The sequence below is a fragment of the Aquarana catesbeiana genome, linkage group LG02 (assembly GCF_042186555.1).
Source record: "Aquarana catesbeiana isolate 2022-GZ linkage group LG02, ASM4218655v1, whole genome shotgun sequence".
Lineage (NCBI taxonomy): Eukaryota > Metazoa > Chordata > Amphibia > Anura > Ranidae > Aquarana > Aquarana catesbeiana.
This window is the reverse complement of record NC_133325.1, coordinates 269910733-269929981: the sequence shown is the minus strand read 5'-3', so window position 1 is coordinate 269929981 and position 19249 is coordinate 269910733. Positions and strand designations below refer to the sequence as shown.

General features: G+C 41.3%; 1 protein-coding gene across 14 annotated transcripts in view; it reads left to right on the top strand.

Annotated features, from left to right (window-relative positions):
- The window catches only part of DOCK9 (dedicator of cytokinesis 9), a 433207-nt gene that overhangs the window by 279548 nt on the left and 134410 nt on the right, over positions 1-19249 (top strand). For all 14 annotated transcript variants that reach the window (XM_073614422.1, XM_073614424.1, XM_073614413.1 and 11 more), the window contains exons 21-27: positions 303-424; positions 712-798; positions 2717-2806; positions 7820-7935; positions 9089-9158; positions 9624-9749; positions 9901-9972. In XM_073614422.1, coding sequence (XP_073470523.1) covers positions 303-424; positions 712-798; positions 2717-2806; positions 7820-7935; positions 9089-9158; positions 9624-9749; positions 9901-9972 — 683 coding nt within the window. The remainder of the gene's footprint in view (positions 1-302; positions 425-711; positions 799-2716; positions 2807-7819; positions 7936-9088; positions 9159-9623; positions 9750-9900; positions 9973-19249) is intronic.

Sequence of the window (19249 nt, the reverse complement as noted above, 5' to 3'; positions counted from 1 at the left end):
GCTCTAACGAGCAGGGCCCTCTGATTCCTCTTGTATTGAATTGTATTGTACTTGTATTGTCTGCCCTAATGTTGTAAAGTGCTGCGTAAACTGTCGGCGCTATATAAATCCTGTATAATAATAATAATCACGTGCTAATATAATATCCCCCTTTTATGTTTTACTTAAGCATTCCTTCATACACTGTTAAACAGTACTGTACTGCATTAAAAGTAAAGTTGCATATAGTAACATTTCTGTTGATACTGTGAGAATGGTATTTCCAAGTGCGGTATGTTTAACATGTTTGTTTTTGTACACAGTTGGATATGCCTGGCTGCCTTTGCTAAAAGATGGTCGAGTGGTCACCAACGAGCAAAACATTCCAGTGTCTGCCAACCTTCCCACAGGTTATTTGGGCTATCAGGAATTTGGAATAGGCAAGGTATAAAAGGTCTACACATTTATGTTACTTTCTTATATTTCATAGATGGAATAGGTAATGATTGAGGGGGGTTAGTGATAAAGCCTAAGCACTCATACTCATTGCAGACATGTCTATTACATTTTCTATCATCCGTACAACTGTCACGTCTTGTTTAGTTTGTGTCACTCAGCAGTGCACATTCTTTTTGGTGACTGTAATGTTCAAAAGCGCAAAACAAATTGTACATGTCTATTCAGTAATTGAGCAAAATATATCTTTCTTTTTTCTGTTTGGCTTTTAAATAGCATTCCGGTCCAGAAATTAAATGGGTGGATGGAGGAAAGCCATTGCTGAAAATCACTACTCATCTGGTGTCCACTGTTTATGCACAGGTAGTGTTTTCACATCATTACTTTTTGCACATTCCAGTATGAATTTATTCACGAAACAGTAAAGCCCTTATTCCTGGTTATATATTTAGAAGTTGTCTTTTCTATATTGTGCCTGTTCCCTGAAAAGTTCAACGTAACAGGTTCAGATAAAAATGAAGCAGGTAATGATATGCCAAGAGTTGTTACAGGTTGCCTTTTGAAGCATCTGTTAGGGTTCCTTTGCATATCCTATTTATGTTTTATACTATTCTGCTGAAAGTCAGTTGCAATCATTGGACAATGGAGGAGATGGCAAGAGTAGCATCATGTATATGAAGACCAGTGATTGCCAAATTAAGAGGGTGTAGGGGGCCTCAATTGATATCCCCAAGCAGGGGGCACCGCATGATGTCCAATATATGTACTGCTAGAGAGGACTGTCAGAGGCTGCAGACATACTAGAAGAAATAATGATCAGAGACCATGGAAATACTACAAGATTGATTGGAAACTTTGAAGCATGCTATAAAAGATGGTGAGAAACTGAGAGATTACTGTTAGTTTGCCTTTACAAGTCAATGCTCCCACTCCCAATATGGACTGCTAGGATCAAAGGACTGCAAGTTGGGCATCAGGAAGTATAGACTTTAGTCAGGGTTAAGGAAGAGCACTTTTATTGAGAGTTGAGTTGCTGTGTAAACTTAAAACTACTACGGTCTTATAAGAGAAGCTTGACCAAAGCTTTTTTTGTTTTCCATACTGCTCTTCTGGGTCACAGGATTGAACTTATTTTTGCTATCCCAGAGCCAACTAATGGTGAGCTAAAGACTGCTGTCAGCTGACATCACAGAGCTGATCCAAGCTCTGGAAGGATCCCAACCATATTGTCAGGATCCATCCAGCTGCCTAATCTCAGCGTTCGAACTATAGCCGAACCCAGGTGCGCCTGCCCCCACCCCAGCCCGGCACACCAGTAAGTTTACAGCTCAGAGCTCACTGAGAACTGAACAAATCAGCGGTTATGTGATTCTCAGTTTTTGGGCTTATAGCCAGCGGGGGTGGCTGCAGCATTAGGCCAATGCTGCAGCATGGAGATGAATATGTATGTTTGTGTTTTTAAAACCCACAAGCTTCTCTAAGCAACTTATGAATTATAGGTATATAACAATTCCTAAATGAGATTTTTTTAATAACAGTCAAACTTTATGGAAAGTTTATGAAAGTAATATCATTCATAACCAGCACCACATCTTATATACAGTATAGATAGGCATAGATGATCAACCAGTAAGCAAAGTCCTCAGCATGCCTGTCACAATAGTATTTTCAGGAGATGTATTCTGTGTCTTATAATCCAGGCAAATCTGATTTTTACAAGCTTAGCAGGGCATTCCCTGCTTATGTATGTCAGTTGGTACATGGAGAGCACATCCTGAATAATAGTAACCATTTACCATAGGAGGTGGTTTCAGGTTTTAATTTTTTATTATGATGAAATTACAGTATAATTTGGTCAAATTAAACCTGTCATAAGGAGACATGGAGACTGTCATTGCTGACCTCTCATTTTAAAAATGCAAGGTACCTGGCTGTTATGTTAAACTTCTTGCTCTTAACAGTATATATCACTCAAAAGACTTTTGCACATAAGGCCTTTTGACTTTTCTCTAACTTTGTTGATCTGCCCGTTTGCTCTGGGTTATGGTCATGGACCATTCCAGCTACTGGGCCACAGCCAGTCAACCTGATTTTCATTGAGGGTAGCTATACCCCCACCCCCCTCTTGTAAACTGCAAAAATCCATAAATTTAGGTCAGCAAATGCTGAGCATTTCCTAGATATGTACACAAATAAGGTAATTGTATTGATGTATAAAAGGAAAAACTGAGTTTCTTCTCTATTTCATATGGTGACCATCCAGCTATTTGCTTCATTTTAGGATCAACATTTGCACAACTTCTTCCAGTATTGCCAGAAAAACGAATCTGGAGCACAGGCCTTAGGAAGTGAACTTGTGAAATATTTGAAGGTATTTATTGGTACATATAATTCAGGAGTTCCTGTATATTTACATTGATATCATTATATCTACATAAGCACATTCAGATTTCACATTCACAGATTTTGTGAAATCTGAAGAGTGTGTGCAACAATATAAGGTGTTTGTGTGTTTTTTTGTTTTCTTTTTATCCAGTTAAATTTTGCATGGGGACCTTCAAGGAAATGCAGAGAAAGCAGATTGGCAGGTCATGTAGTGAAGTTGAGTGTAGCCCTACTTTAACGTTTGTGGCATAACATTGAGTCAGCTTAGGATTGACATTTAGAAGCAGCTAGACTGACTTCTATAGTAAATGTAGAGAACAGAGGGAAAAACGCCAGCTGTTCTTTCATATACTATACAACACACCGTAGCTGCTATGCAAGCTTTTAATATATTCAGACTCTCGCTAGCTGCATCTTAACAATGGGGGATGCTTATATGTATTTTGTGTATTACCAACTGTTTTATCACGGTCACGTGATAGTTTACATTTTTGGGGTTTTATTTGATATGTGCAAAGAGGGATCACACAAATCCATAGAAGTATAACATTTATTAAATGTAATGACATACGGATAAAGAAACTATAACAAGAATACTTACCTAAAGATGCTGTAGTCCCCGCCCGCTTTTACGAGCCATGGCCGACCAGGTTCAGACACATGCCTCATGGCAGCTCTGATGCGAGACTAGCTTATTCCAGTTTTGGCTGTGGTAGATGCAGGCTACAGGCTAGTATGTGAGTAAATGACAAAATTGTTTGAACTGTGATATCACCTTTTAAAGGGGATAGTTGGCTGGTCATCCTGCATTCCTCAAGGCTTAAATCAATTAAGGTAAAGCCATACATATTTCTTTATATGGCTCCTTGAGCAAGTTTTGATGGCTTAGAATTTATTAGTGAGCCACATTATTAATAAGGAAATATGTAATATGCAATTTCCCCATCACCAGCAGTGCATGTGCAGTGCTACAGTAATTAACATATTTTTAGCAGAGCCCCTCTGCAATCTGTATACATCATGCAAAAACAGCCTAAACTTGGTTAAAAATGCTGATGCTATATGAACACAATTAACTTTTAATCAAAAAGACAAACGGTGACCTTACAGCTTTGTCGGGTTGTGAGTGCATTTGCCTGCACAGCATGGAAGACAGTAGGGTGTCTCACACTTGTGGAGACATTCATGTAATTACTGTTGACATTTTGTACGCTTGACATTTTGTATTCTTATTTGTATGTCTGGCAGCTTGTATGTAAAGCTGAACTCCATGCACAAATACTTTTAAATACGTTCCTCAATAGCCACAGAATACATAAGTAGTCTGTGCACCAAATGCCTATACGAAACCAGTTGTTCCCTTGAGAAAGTTGCAGTGACATCCTCACTGTGCTGTACATAGCCTTTATAGAGGGCATACCTGTGGGGGGGGGGGACGACCCAGCAGGCCTACCAACTACCCCTAAGGATGTCTGATACCAAACCAGTCAACCTGCAGAGAGCAGCAGTGACTCGTCTTGATAACACAAAGCCCCTGCACAAAGTCATAGTTTACTTACGCAGATCTGGAAAATATAATCAAAGCACACTAAGATTCACGTAAGAATACACATACCTCAATACAAAAATATGTACATTAAAAAAAAAAAAAAAAAAACACATGCATATTGTATTTGTACTAGGGTTGCACCGATACTCAGCATTTGCACCACTTCCTCTTTCTCGTGCAAATGCTCCGATGCTTGATCAGATACCTGGACGATCGGTGCGGCGGTGGGGGGGAGTTACACCGATCTCCCTGTGTGGCTTTCAATAAAGCATCTGACAACCGCTTCTCCCCCCTCCCTACACCCCCCTGCGGCTTTCGCCTCCCCACTGATCGTCCCTGACTGTCCCCTGCTGTATCTTCCTCCGGTCCCCCTTCATGTCCTCCTCTGTGTTCTCTGTGTCCTCCTCCGTGCGCTCCTCCCTTTGCTCCTCCGCTTCCCCCGTGTCCCCCTCTACGCTCTCCTCCCATGTCCTCCTCTGGTCCCCCTCTGTGCCCCTCTGCCCCCTCGTCCCAGATCTGTCAGAGTGGAGAGCAGAGGAAGGAGCCTTTAAATGTCATTTACCGGCTACTTCCTTTTCTTAATGGACAGAGTCACTGACTCTGTCAATTCATAACTGAGCATCGTAAAGCATCGTTTACGATGCTTCAGTTTATGAATGGAGTGGAGCTTCTGTCTCCTGTCCATTCATCTCTAGTGCAGCTGAGGCTGCTGAGAAAGGGACTGGGGAATCTCTGTCCTCAGTCCCTTTCCTTGTCTTAAAGGGTAGATGTCAGGGGTCTGTTTAGACCCCTGACATCTCACCAAAGCCCCCCCACAGGGTTGATTTAAAAAAAAAAAAAAAGTAAACATTGCAATAAATAAATATTTAAACGTAAAATTATAAAAATAATACAAAATAATGGTAAAAAATAGAATTGTAAAAAATAAATTTATAAAAAACTGACACAGTCCACGGTTCATCAGTGCCACCTATCAGTGCCCATCAGTGCTGCATATTAGTGCCACTGTCACATGACATTAAAAAAAGTATCGGTATCGGCAAGTACTTGAAAAAAGTATTGGTACTTGTACTCGGTCTTAAAGTGGTATTGTTGCAGCCCTAATTTGTAGGTTTTTTACCCTAATGCAGAGAATGCATTAAGATAAAAAAAAAACCTTCTGCCTTTACAACCACTTTAACGTGGTTGTAAAGGTATAAAGATTTTATTTATTTATTTATTTATTTTTTTTATTATGTTAATGCATTCTATGCATTAGGGTAAAAAACTGGATCCACAGGATAGCGACTTGCTATGGGAGCAATGTTAGGTATGGCATGTTAGAATTGGGAAACAAATACATTTTACAATCACTTTAATTCCTTCACTGGTGAAAACCATAGAATTTCTGATTTCCCATCACAAGACAATTTAACTCTCCAGGGGGTTATGGATATAATAGAAAACTGTTGGTTTATGGGAATATCATTGCATTGTTCTTTTCTGAAAAATATAATTAGGATTGCTGTACCATGCTAGCAAGTATTTTCATTTTAAAACATCATTTTATTCAACAGTTTCACATATACCAAAAATAAAACGAAAATGGGGGTGTGTGGCGCTTACCCATACATTACAAGAAAAAGGGGCTAAATTAAGGGTGTGCTAGGGACTAGCCCTACATATACATTAACTAACAGCCTGATATCCTGTACCAGTATCTATTGTGCAGAACAGAAGTAGTATGAAAGTGATAAACACCAGAGCTAGAAGGTCACGTGAAAGGTAAGAATGAAAAAATTTTATATTATTTGATCCTAAATTGCAAAACCACAAGGTCTACCCTAAAAGTGCATGTGCTATGTGCATCCAAATACGTGGATAAGAATTATAGTATCACAAGGGTACCATTACAAATATATATTGCTAAGTGCATATATTGCATAAATGTCACCAGAAAAAATATGCACAAGACCTGATGTTTTAACACTATAAAAAAGGAAAGTGCATATAATGTGTTGTTGCACATAAATTATAAATAAGTGTCCACAAGTGTTGCATCCAAAAAATATAAAGAACAAAACCCAAATTAGAATTAAAAAATAAAATAAAAATACAAATAGTTAATTAGTGTCCAGAACACCAAACACCATGTATACACGGTTATATAAGTGAATGTAGATAAAAAAACAGTCCACATATAGTTATTGATTAGGTAGTTATTGATCAGATAGTGTGGTAGAGATGGCAGAAATCATCATAAGTGACTTAAGTGCTTGCAGGGATATCCAGGTGATTTAAGTGCTCCCCCTCAAGGGTCCCCACTCACAGCATCCCATCACCCCTGCAGGGGTAATGCGTAATGACTGTTGTATTCTAAAGTGCCAATCCACCAAGGTATATACACTGTAGAACCCAGCCGTATTCCTTTGATTCCTGGTACCTTGGACGTAACCAGTGTTGTGTACCTCATGGAAGATAAAAGTAGGCTCCCATAGTGTAGTAAAAGTGGTATTTCATCCGTTTATTAAAAAAAGTCAAGCATATAAAAAATATATATACAAAAAGCAGCGTTGGGGACCCTTGAGGGGGAGCACTTAAGTCACCTGGATATCCCTGCAAGCACTTAAGTCACTTATGATTTCTGCTATCTCTACCATACTACCTGATCAGTAACTATATGTGGACTGTTTTTTAACTACATTCACTTATATAACCGTGTATACAGGGTGTTTTGAGTTCTGGACACTAATCAACTATTTGTATTTTTATTTTATTTTTTAATCCTAATTTGGGTTTTGTTCTTTATATTCTTTATATTTCTTTATATTTTTTGGATGCAACACTTGTGGACACTTATTTATAATTTATGTGCAACAACACATTATATGCACTTTCCTTTTTTATAGTGTTGAAACATCAGGTCTTGTGCATATTTTTTCTGGTGACGTTTGTGCAATATATATTTGTAATGGTACCCTTGTGATACTATAATTCTTATTTACGTATTTGGATGCACATAGCACATGCACTTTTAGACCTTGTGGTTTTGCAATTTAGGATCAAATAATATAACGTTTTTTCATTCTTACCTTTCACATGACCTTCTAGCTCTGGTGTTTATCACTTTCATACTACTTCTGTTCTGCACAATAGATACTGGAACAGGATATCAGGCTGTTGGTTAATGTATATGTAGGGCTAGTCCCTAGCACACCCTTAATTTAGCCCCTTTTTCTTGTAGTGTATGGGTAAGCACCACACACCCCCATTTTCTTTTTCTTTTTGGTACTGTCTAGAGCTCTTCTTAGGGCAGCCCTAGTAGGGGAGGCAGCTACCTTTAATTCCTTTAATATTCCATCCTTTTTTTAATCTTTACCTTATTTTCTATTTGTCCTAAGCGCGGCTACCTTCTTTATATTCTTTTAGTTTCACATATACATTTTGAAATATCACACTGTTTCCTTTCAGAGTCTCCATGCAATGGAAGGACATGTCATGATTGCCTTTCTACCTACTATCCTTAACCAAATGTTTAGAGTGCTTACAAGAGCTACTCAGGAGGAAGTGGCTGTCAACGTGACACGGTAATACCTACTAATTTAGTATTAGATCAGCTCTGCTCTATAACTGGGTGCTACTTTGTCAGTCTGCAGATGCCATTCATTTGAATGGTGATCCGTGTGCTTATTACAGAATGAGGGCAGACATGTATGCAGGTATCATTTATATCATCTGATTGTTAGGTAATTATGAATGTTTGGCTTAGTCTTGAACTTCCAAGCTGTATAAAAGTGCTTTATATCAGACATCAGATTCCCAGAATAGATAGGGATTGATAATTTGATTAGCACTTGCATTTGTTTACTGCTCATTTTAAGGCTGGGTTCACACTAGTGTGAATTGGATGTGGATTTCTCCGCATCCAAATCACAAGACAGGAGAGTGTGCCCGGCTCTCTATGGAGCTGGTTCACACATCTTTGTGGCGGCTGCAGGGCAGATTACACAGGGATCTGTTTAAGGTCCGACTTCAGGTAAACATTTGGGCCTGATTCGTCCCTGAAACAGAGAACAGGGACGCATTGGACACCTGCTGTGAGCCTCATCTGATTTAAGTGTGAACCTAGACCAGTGATGGCGAACCTTGGCACCCCAGATGTTTTGGAACTACATTTCCCATGATGCTCATGCACTCTGCAGTATAGCTGAGCATCATGGGAAATGTAGTTCTAAAACATCTGGGGTGCCAAGGTTCGCCATCACTGACCTAGACTAACAAAGGTGATATCTACTGTATTTTAGGCTGAAACAATCTATACAGAGTTTCAAAAACCCAAATATTCAAGGTAGCATTTTTTAAAGGAATGTCACTATAACAGTTGCTAGGTCTGTTTTTGTTTTTTTTTTTTGTCTGTGGATTTAACTGAATGGCTTCTCTGACCTAAAACAAGCAAGATTTAAGTTCTAACATCACTGGCTATACACATTTTCACCTTTTTAAAATTAGTTGCATTTATTAAGTGCAAGTTCATTATACTGTGTATTTATCAAACAGTTGTCCACTGGCAATTGACATATTATTGCAATGCTTGTATAAAGGCTTTTTAACATAGTCTGATTATCATCAGATTAGCACGTTATTTATATGAATGCACATACACCATTGTCCAAATCAGTAACTTGGCAAGAATCAACATATGATAGAAATAATTTAATCATTTAATGCATGCTGTTTCAGAGTCATTATCCATGTGGTTTCTCAGTGCCATGAAGAAGGACTGGAGAGCTACTTGAGGTCATATGTAAAGGTATGTTATCCTTCGTGGTTTGTTTCTAACTTTTCTTAACCCCCTTTTTTCCCCAAATGGTAGTACATTATATATATTTTCAGGTCAATTTAATTGTTGTGCAAATTCCAGATGGAGAATAGCAGCATTTCAAGTTTGAGCTTATGATTTAAATACTTGTTGCAGTATCTTTTACACACATCTGCATATTTTTATACCTCCTAAGCCAGATAATGTATGCTAGTTATCAGTGGAAAGGAGACTGATGCCAGATAGTTGGATATGTCCTATTCTCTTACATTATCTCTTCTTGGCAATGCCCATGAATGCCGCATTTGTCATTCCCAATGTGTTCAATGAATTCTTTTAGGCGACTCAACTTAAACAAGTACACAACAGTATTGCCTAAAATATTGGTACTGTTGTTTTATAAATGTTGTTTAGTGCGTAGTCTTTTTCTAATAGTTTTCATCCCTGTTTTCATAGTATGTTTACAAGGCAGAGCCATATATTACATCGGAATACAAGACTGCGCATGAAGAGCTGGCCAAATCCATGACAATGATCCTCAAGCCTTCTGCTGACTTTCTAACCTGTAACAAGCTCCTCAAGGTACAAAGAAAGCTCCTGAATATATGCAAATGTGTATTTAACTGGTATCTTTATTGGATTGTCATTTTATATCAGGATTCTTGTAGCTATTTTGACTTTATTCCTATGGTTTATGTATGCATGCACTAACTCACTGTTATTTTATTCATAGTACTCATGGTTTTTCTTTGAAGTCCTAATAAAATCTATGGCCCAACACCTTGTTGAGAATACAAAAATAAAAGTATGTATTATCTTTTTGTTTTTATATCTAACACCTATGTATTCGGTTATGCCATTGTGTCCTCAGTAAAACAATGTTCATTGATCTTTGAATGCAGCTGGGGGACGTACCTGAACGTTTCTATTAGCATCCTACAAATGCCTGTATAGAAGCCCTAGGGAGACCAGATAGAGCAGAGTAAAGTTGGCTGTAGATAGGTTGTTTTTTTATTGATCAGCTAGCTGGCTGATCAAAATAACAAACGTGTCGTCCCCCCGCACACACACAATCAAGATAGATCATTAGATTGTCTCCTCTTGAACGGGAATGGCCATAGATGGATTGAAATTCAGCCAGACCCTGCTAAACTGGCTGAATTTTGATCAATCTGGCCAGCTTAAAGTGGTTCTAAACCCTTACATATACCCAGTGAAGTGAATAGCCTCAGGTGATACACATAGATGTAGCAAATCCTCCTACATAGGTTTTACTTTTTTAACTGCAGTCTTCTCTTCTCTACAACCCTCCAAAGTGATACAATCTATATGCATCTGTGAATAGTATAGAGAAGGAAGTAGAAAACTGCAGTTACAGCTCTGAGTGTGAGAGCTGATTGGAGGAAAAGGACACCCCTCCCCCTTCCCCCTCCCATTTTCCCCCTCCACAGAGGCAGAGGAACAAAGGAACATGCAGAGCTGTATTTTGAATAGACAAACTCCGTCCCCGACACAATTTTATATCATGTGTCGGGAAAACTCAGAAGTGACTCATGCTGATAAGAGGAACAGCACTTTGGAGAGAGACAAGTAAACACTACAGATATGTGCTTAGCTCAAATTCCAAGACTGGGGTTTAGAACCACTTTAAGGAATTGGTCAGACTTTACTGCAGTGCACATGCATGTTTACTTTTAAAAAAAGCACTAGCTTGGGGATTTGTTTTTAACCACTATTCTTGACCAGTCTCAGGCAGAGGATCTGATCGTGCTGTCTGGCAAGGATGCATGGATCAAAAACTGCACATGATTACAAAACCTTTGACAAGAACAGTTATCAAATATGCATTTCAGCTGTGTATTTACCTGGGTGCCTAGTTTTCAATCTGAACAACCATTTACTAGGTAAATAGATTCATATTACATTCAAGTGCACAACGGAAGAATTATATTTCAAGAGAGGAGGATTGGTAATATAAAGTTAAAGTCACAATATTGCACAGAAACACTGCTTTTGTCCTCTTCTAGCAGTCCCAGACAGCGCTGTTGGCTTGTCACTGCTTTGGGTGCCTCATGCAGCAAGCCAAGTGCTAAGGCACTCATTCATGCATGCTCCTGTCAGGTTCTAAACTGAGTTTTCTATGGACACACACACAGCACCAGAAAGCCATGCCACCACTCCCTACAGGAATTTGACTAACAGCAGCAGGAGACAATGTCTCCACTGCCCTCAGTTGCTCCTGGGAAACCAGGAAGTGAGGGGAGAGATGCTGGAACCTAAGGAGCTGGCATGAAGACAGGCAAGTGTTAGGAATGGGGGGAATAAGACAGGTAGTCAGGATTTTTTTTTTCATACAGAAAATAAATGAAGGTTAAAAAGTTTAGACTTTAGTACTATAAACTTATGTATTTTTTCAATAGATGTGGACAAATAATTGTGGCTTTTTAGACTGACATATTCAGGTGGCGCTGTAACCACTTGACCACTGGGCACTTAAACCCCCTTCCTAACCAGACCAATTTTCAGCTTTCGGTGCTCTCACATTTTGAATGATAATTACTCAGTCATGCAACACTGTACCCATATGAAATTTTTGTCCTTTTTTTTCCCACAAATAGAGCCTTCTTTTGGTGGTATTTAATCACCTCTGGGTTTCTTATTTTTTGCACTATAAAAGAAAAAAGACTGAAAATTCTGTAAAAAAAAAAAAAATGCGGTTTTCTTCGTATCTGTTATAAAATTTTGCAAATTAGTAATTTTTCTTCATAAATGTTGGCCAAAATTTATACTGCTACATATCTTTGGTAAAAATAACCCAAATCGGTGTATATATATTGGTCTTTGTGAAAGTTATAGAGTCCACAAGCTATGGTGCCAATCTCTGAAAATTTATCACACCTGAATTACTGACCGCCTATCTTATTTCTTGAGACCCTAACATGCCAGGAAAGTACAAATACCCCCCAAATGACCCCTTTTTGAAAAGTAGACATTCTATGGTATTTAGTAAGAGGGCATGGTGAGTTTTTTAAGTTGTCATTTTTTTTCCTACAATTCTTTGCAAAATCAAGATTTTCTTTCTTTTTTTTTTTCACAAAATTGTCATATCAGGTTATTTCTCACACACAGCATATGCATACCACAAATTACACCCCAAAACACATTCTGCTATTACTCCTATGTATGGCGATACCACATGTTTGACAATTTTACACAGCATGGCCACATACAGAGGCCCAACATGCAGGAAGCACCTTGAGGCATTCTGGAGCATAAATTGCACATCTAATTTCCTGATTACCTCTTACACTTTTGAAGGCCTTGGAGCAACAGGACAACGGAAACACCCCAAAAATGATCCCATTTTGGAAAGAAAACACCCCAAACGTATAATCTATGAGGCATAATGAGTCTTTTGATCATGTCATTTTTTTCTGCAAATTTTTGGAAAATGTGGAAAGAAAATGAAAACGCTTTTTTTTTTAAACACAAAGTTGTCCATTCATGCAATATTTCTGACACATAGCATGTACAAAAATGACACCCCGAAATAGATTCTCCTACTCCTCCTGAGACATGTGTGAGACTTTTCCACAGCCTGGCCACATACAGAGGCTGAGTACGGCTGAGTATCGCCGAGTTTGGCTGAGGGTGGATGAGATGGCTGAGCATGGATGGATGAGTATTGCTGAGTATGGATAGCTGAGCATGGATGGGTGGATAAGTATGACAGAGGGATGGATGAGGATGGCTGAGTATGGATGGCTGAGTATGGATGGAGGAATGGATGAGTATTGATGGATGAGTGTGGATGGAGAGATGGATGAGTGTTGATGGCTGAGCATGGATGTATTAGTATTGGTGGCTGAGTAATAGAGGGATGGCTGGGATGAGTGCTGCAGTTGTAACAGAGCAGCTCTGTGAGCACTACACATCCAGCCCACAGCACTGCTGCATCCAATCTCTCCCCTCTCCGCTCACACTGTACAGAGAGGGGAGAGAGGAACCGGATATCATGGCGGTTTGTTTACATGTGATCGCTCCGTCATTTGATGGAGTGATAACGTTGTAGACGGCCGCTGCTGGCGGCTATTTACCGTGACCCGTGATGCACCGGGTCCAGATGCTCCCGCGTGCGCACGATTCTGGGAGGACGTCATAGTACGCCCTCCCAGAGTTATCGAACTGCCCTGTAGCCGTCATTCAGCTATGGGCCGGTTGTTAAGTGGTTAAATAAGTAATTCAGCTAATTCTACAGTTACAATATGTTTTTCTATATTCTGAAATCTGAGAGGGCAGGTTAAGCACAAGTGTGTTCCTTTGGGGTCTGGGTGGTAAGCTTATATAAAACCTACAATGCCACAATTAAGATGAAAATTACAAGGTTTGATTTGCCACAAAATACTACCCTGCAAATTTCTGTTTCCATAAATGAATGTTATCCGGTTGTCTGCTTCAAATAGCCTGGAAGATTTTCCTAACGCAAATGTCATTTTTGTTAAAGTGTTAAAGTGAAGTAGGAAAAAGTTTAGTGCCAGTAGTTTTGTCATGCTTTATTTGTAGCAAATTGTAATTCCACAGCAATGGTTTATTTTGATTGTTAGTATGGGATTAATTTTCTATTTTGTAGTTATAGCAAAAGTTAATAGCATGGCTTTATTCAGTAAGCACTGATATTTATCTTACTTTGTACATTTCCTGTAATATAGCATTAGTTGCACTGAATTAAAAAAAATAAAAAAATTTCAATTCTCATTTGTATATTACACCATGACATGATCTGTCCAAAAACTACCACAGAATCAAAGCCCCAAAATAAATGTAGGCTGTCGCAGCAAAGCTGAAGACAGCTAGAAAAGTATTTAAAGTGTAAATTCTTCTTTTTTTTTTCATACACCATGGGACACAGAGTCAGGCTAATATTCATTACCTACTGGGTTATAATCCATCACCAGGTGAATGGACACTGGTAGACCAAAGGTCTTCAGACAGGAAGTGATCCTCTATATAACCCCTCCCATACAGGAAGCACTTCAGTTTTTTACTAGTGTCTGCAAGGTGGATGGCACGCTTTGTTTGAGCTCTCTGAGCTCCAGGTCTCTAGTCCCACAAACGGTTCTTAAATGAATCTAGGGATTGACCGATCAGATCCATTTGACACAGGCTTATATGCTTAGATAAATGGTTCCCGAGCCTCGCGAAGAAGACTCGAGATCCTGTGAGGTTTTGCCTGTAATGCGGCCTCCGGCGCTGGCCCCTGTAAAGTTGAATCCTGGATACCACAGCGCTAAGGTATTTCTGCAGGGTGCTGTACAGGTCCAAGGGAGTAAACCCTAAACATGAAAAGGGTACCCAGTCCTTGAAGGGAAAGGAACCCGCCGTGATGGGTGAAGTTTGGGCTCTTAGTTTCTAAGCTGCCCTGCATCTGAACGGGTAAGTGAACCCCTTTTACTTATTATTGTGGGGTGTCCCAATGATTGTAACAATCAGTCAAGCTAGCTAGAGCCTGTGTGCGGTGACCATATGGGAGAGTTTTGGGCTAGCTGTGGGTGTATGTAAAGCATACCTTTTTTGCTTGTGTCTGGCTGTTTCTTACGTGTATGATGGCGCACGGCGGTGCACCATTTCGCCTTGGTTCACCAGGGCGCAAGAGCGCCGCTGGACTTAGCAGTTGTTTGTTTGGCGGCCATGGCGCACGCAGCTTCGCCACACATGCGCAGTTGCCTTTATCTGGGTGAACGAGGATTTGCGTCATATGCGAATACAGCCACGCCCGTTCACCGGGACAACACACATGCGTGCGCACGCACAGAACGTTCCGGTGCACACCCAGCTTATTTAAGCTGTATCAGCCAAGTATGTGGTGCTTCCAGGCAGCTGTGGGACACCAAGCAGGCTCTGAACAGACACTTGCAGTGGTTCATTCTTTCCTTACTGGGTCATGTGAGTCACCAAGTGTTGCTTGGCAAGCTAAGCAGGATTGTTACATAGTGGCTTGGGAGCCCTATTAAAGGGTCCCACTTCTGAGGTGTTTTAATACTACACCCAAGTACTCTTTTTGTGGCTAGTAAATGTCTTCAAAAAAGAGGAGCGGGACTAACACTACAGGGAAGGGCACATCGATGTCGTCAGTAGTTCCTGATGAACCTAGTCGTATCCCTAGTGTTGTATCCCCTGAAAGACCAGAGGCTTCCGGGCAATTTGAGCCGCTGCGCCTATCTGGTTTTGTGCTTAGAGTCAATGCTGCTGCTTCACCCTTTATCACTAATGATGAACTGTCCTCGGGTTAGAGCACAGGATTGCTGGCATGATTGCCTCCATCCCGCAGAGGAAGCATTAAGCGTGACAGATCCCCTTCCCTGGAGCCTCCTAGTCTGGAGCAGGAATGGGTTTAGGATGGGGAAGAGCTTAAAGCTCAGGACTCTGTGGAGGGCCCGGCAGATGAGTCCGCTTCTGAACAATCTGGACAAGAAGATATCCAGTTGATGCCTGCCTCTCAGTCGCAGAGGTTCGTTCTGCCTTTTAAGTTGCCTCTTGCAGAGGTGACTGAGCCCCGCTGGTCCTCTTTGGGATGCCTGAGGCCTCTTCAGGCCGCACAGGCTTTCCCTCCCTTGTTGGAACAGGTGGTGTATGCTGATTGGCAACATCCTGACAGGATTTTTGTTCCTCCCAAGAGGTTTTCCCTTTTATATCCCATGGATGAAAAGTTGATTAAAAAATGGAACATGCCAACAGCAGATGCAGCAGTCTCTTCCTTAAACAAGAACTTAACTTGTCCGGTAGATAACGCACAGAGTTTGAAAGACTCTGTTGACATGAAATTGGAGTCATTATTAAGGGCTTCCTTTTCTTTGGCCAGTTCAGCTATTCAGCCAGCTGTTGCAGCAATTGGTATCTGCCAGTCCATAAAGGATCGGGTCAAACGGCCTGATAGGCCTAACCAGGAGGATGATCTGCCTGAAAGTAAGACAGATATTTCTCGAGCGCTGTGTTTTTGCTATTGACGCCTTAAAGGATTCAATACAGCAGGTTTCTCGTTTGGCTCTCTCGTCTGTACATATGCGGAGACTCTTGTGGCCTAAAAACTGGTAAGCCGAGCTTCCTTGTAAAACGTTATTGGCAGGTTTCCCTTTTCATGGGGAACGTTCATTTGGCGATCATTTGGACATATATATCCAAAAGATCTCCGGAGGGAAGAGTTCTCTACTTCCTGTGAAGAAAAGCACCAGACGTCCCTCGTTTAAAACCTCAGGGACTGCTTCCTCAAATGTCTCAGTGTCAAGGCGTTTCCGCCGCCAGAATGGGGGGAAGGCTGGTTCATTTTGCAGACATTTGGAGAACAATAATTCAGGTCGTTTGATTCACCTCAATTATATCTCCTGGTTACAAGCTAGAGTTGTGGGGGATCCCCCCCTCAGAGGTTTTTAGGATCCAGCATTCCATCTGATCCTCCCAAAGGAAATGTATTGCTTCAGGCACTATGTCATCTAGTGTATCAAGGAGTGATTGTAGATGTTCCGGTATCCAAAAGGGGCACAGGGTTTTACTCAAACCTGTTTATGGTTCAGAAACCAAACAGGGACACAAGGCCCATTTTGGACCTTAGATCCCTGAACAAGTATCTACTGATAGTCCTTTTGGATGGAGTCTGTCCGCTCAGTAGTAGCTTCACTTCAGAGGTGAGACTTTCTAGCCTCCATCGATATAAAAGACGCGTATTTACACATACCTATCTTTCAGCCTCATCAGAGGTTCCTACGTTTTGCAGTAGAGGAACGTCATTTTCAGTTTGTGGCTCTACCTTTTCGGCTGGCTACAGCTCCTTGGGTGTTCACAAAGGTCCTAGCACCAGTACTGGGTCTTTTAAGGGCCCAAAGGATACTGGTGCTCGGGTATCTGGACAACCTCCTCAGAGATCATTCATTACAGGCTCTAGAACAGAGCGTAATATGCACAGTGCAGTATTTGAAAAACTTGGGCTGGATCATAAATACTGAAAAGTCAGCCTTGAAACCAGCTCAAAGTCTAAAGTATTTAGGTCTGATCCTAGATACGGTTCAAGCAAGAATATTCTTGCCAACTGTAAGTATCTGTGCCCTGAAGGTTGAGGTGCATCAGATAAGGTGCACCAGACAACACTCCATTTGGCTCTGTATGAGTCGTCTAGGGAGGATGGTATCCTCCTTCGAGGCAGTGCCCTATGCCTAGTTCCATTCCAGGCCTTTACAACAAGACACCTTGTTGGCCTGGATCAGAAGAGGAAAAGCCCTGGATTATCCAATTTGCTTATCCTCTCGGGCATGCTTAAGCCTAAACTGGTGGTTGCAGGATCAGCACCTGCCAAAGGGAAAATCCTTTCTCCCGGTAACTTGGAGAGTACTGACTGCAGATGCCAATCTCTCAGGCTGGCAAATGACCCTAGAAGGGCTCACAGCTCGGGGGAAAAGGTCAGGGACAGAACAGATTCTGCCCATCAACGTCCTGGAATTACGGGCAGTACATCTGGCCCCTACGGTCCTGGACAGTGGAGCTTCAGGACTGCCCTATCAGGGTTCAGTCCGACAATGCCACTGCAGTGGCCTATATAAACCACCAAGGCAGTACCAGGAGTCATTCAGCTCTAAAGGAGGTGAACCACATACTAGCCTGGGCAGAGGGACATATGCAGATTTATATCGGCAGTCCATATCCCGGGAGTAGAGAATTGGAAGGCAAATTATCTCAGCCGCCAGCAGATCTGCCCATGGGAATGGTCCCTACACCCAAGGTTGTTCCAGGAAATTTGCCAGTGTTGGGGATGGCCAGAGGTCAACCTATAGGCATCCAGGTTCAACAACAAGTTACAGCAATTTGTGTCCCGAACAAGGGATCCTCTGGCAATCGGAGCAGATGCTCTGATAGTTCCATGGAGACAGTACTCCCTGGTTTATGCTTTCCCTCCGATCCCTCTCCTTCCACATTTGTTGCACAGGATTCGGAAAGTGGGGGTTCCAGTCATTCTGGTGGCACCAGCCTGGCCCAGAAGGCCCTGGTTCCCAGAGATTGTGAGACTGACAATTGACGGGCCATTTACTCTTCCACATCGCCCCAATCTACTGTCTCAAGGTCCTATATTCCACCCCAATTTACAGTTTCTAAATTTGACGACATGGCTATTGAAGCCAGGGTGTTAAAGGACCGTGGCATCTCAGGATCAGTAGTGTCTACCCTAGTGAATGCTAGAAAAGCTGTCACTAGGAAAATTTATCATAAGGTCTGGAAGACTTATATTGCTTGGTGTGAAGCCAGAAAATGGCATCCTCAGAAATACGTGATTGGGAGAATTCTTTCTTTTCTACAGTCAGCTGTGGAAATCAGATGAGCTTTGAGTACAATCAGAGGTCAAGTTTCAGCCCTATCAGTATTCTTCCAAATGCCTTTAGCCTCCCATTCACTGATCCAAACCTTTATGCAGGGGTTAACTCGCTTGCTTCCCCCCATTAGGTCACCTATGTGTCCTTGGAACTTGAACTTGGCGTTGTCTGTGATACAGAACCTATCAAGGAAATTCCGTTAGACTTGCTGTCATGCAAGCTTGCCTTCCTAATGGCCATCGCCTCGGCTAGAAGGGTGTCGGAGTTGACGGCCCTTTCGTGCAGGGAACCATACTTGATCCTTCACCACGACAGATTTGTGTTACGACCTGTTCCATCCTTTTTGTCAAAAGTGGTGTCGGCCTTTCGTTTAAATCAGGAAATTATTTTGCCTTCTTTTTTCTCTCAGCCTCGTTCGGCAGAAGAGAGGCGACTGCATTCTTTGGACGTTGTCCGGGCCGTCAAGGTTTATTTGTCTAGATCTGCGGAGATCCGAAGATCAGACTCCTTTTTTGTTTTACCAAAAGGACCCAAAAAAAGGGCAGGCAGCTTCCATGGCCAATTTGGTCTGTCAATTGGTCATTCAGGCCTACGGTCTGAAACTTAAAGCTCCTCCCTTTAGGGTGAGCGCTCATTCTTCCAAGGGTGTAGGAACCTCCTGGGCTTTTTGCCATCAGGTATCTGGGGCTCAGATTTGTAAGGCTGCTACCTGGTCTTCAGTGCATACGT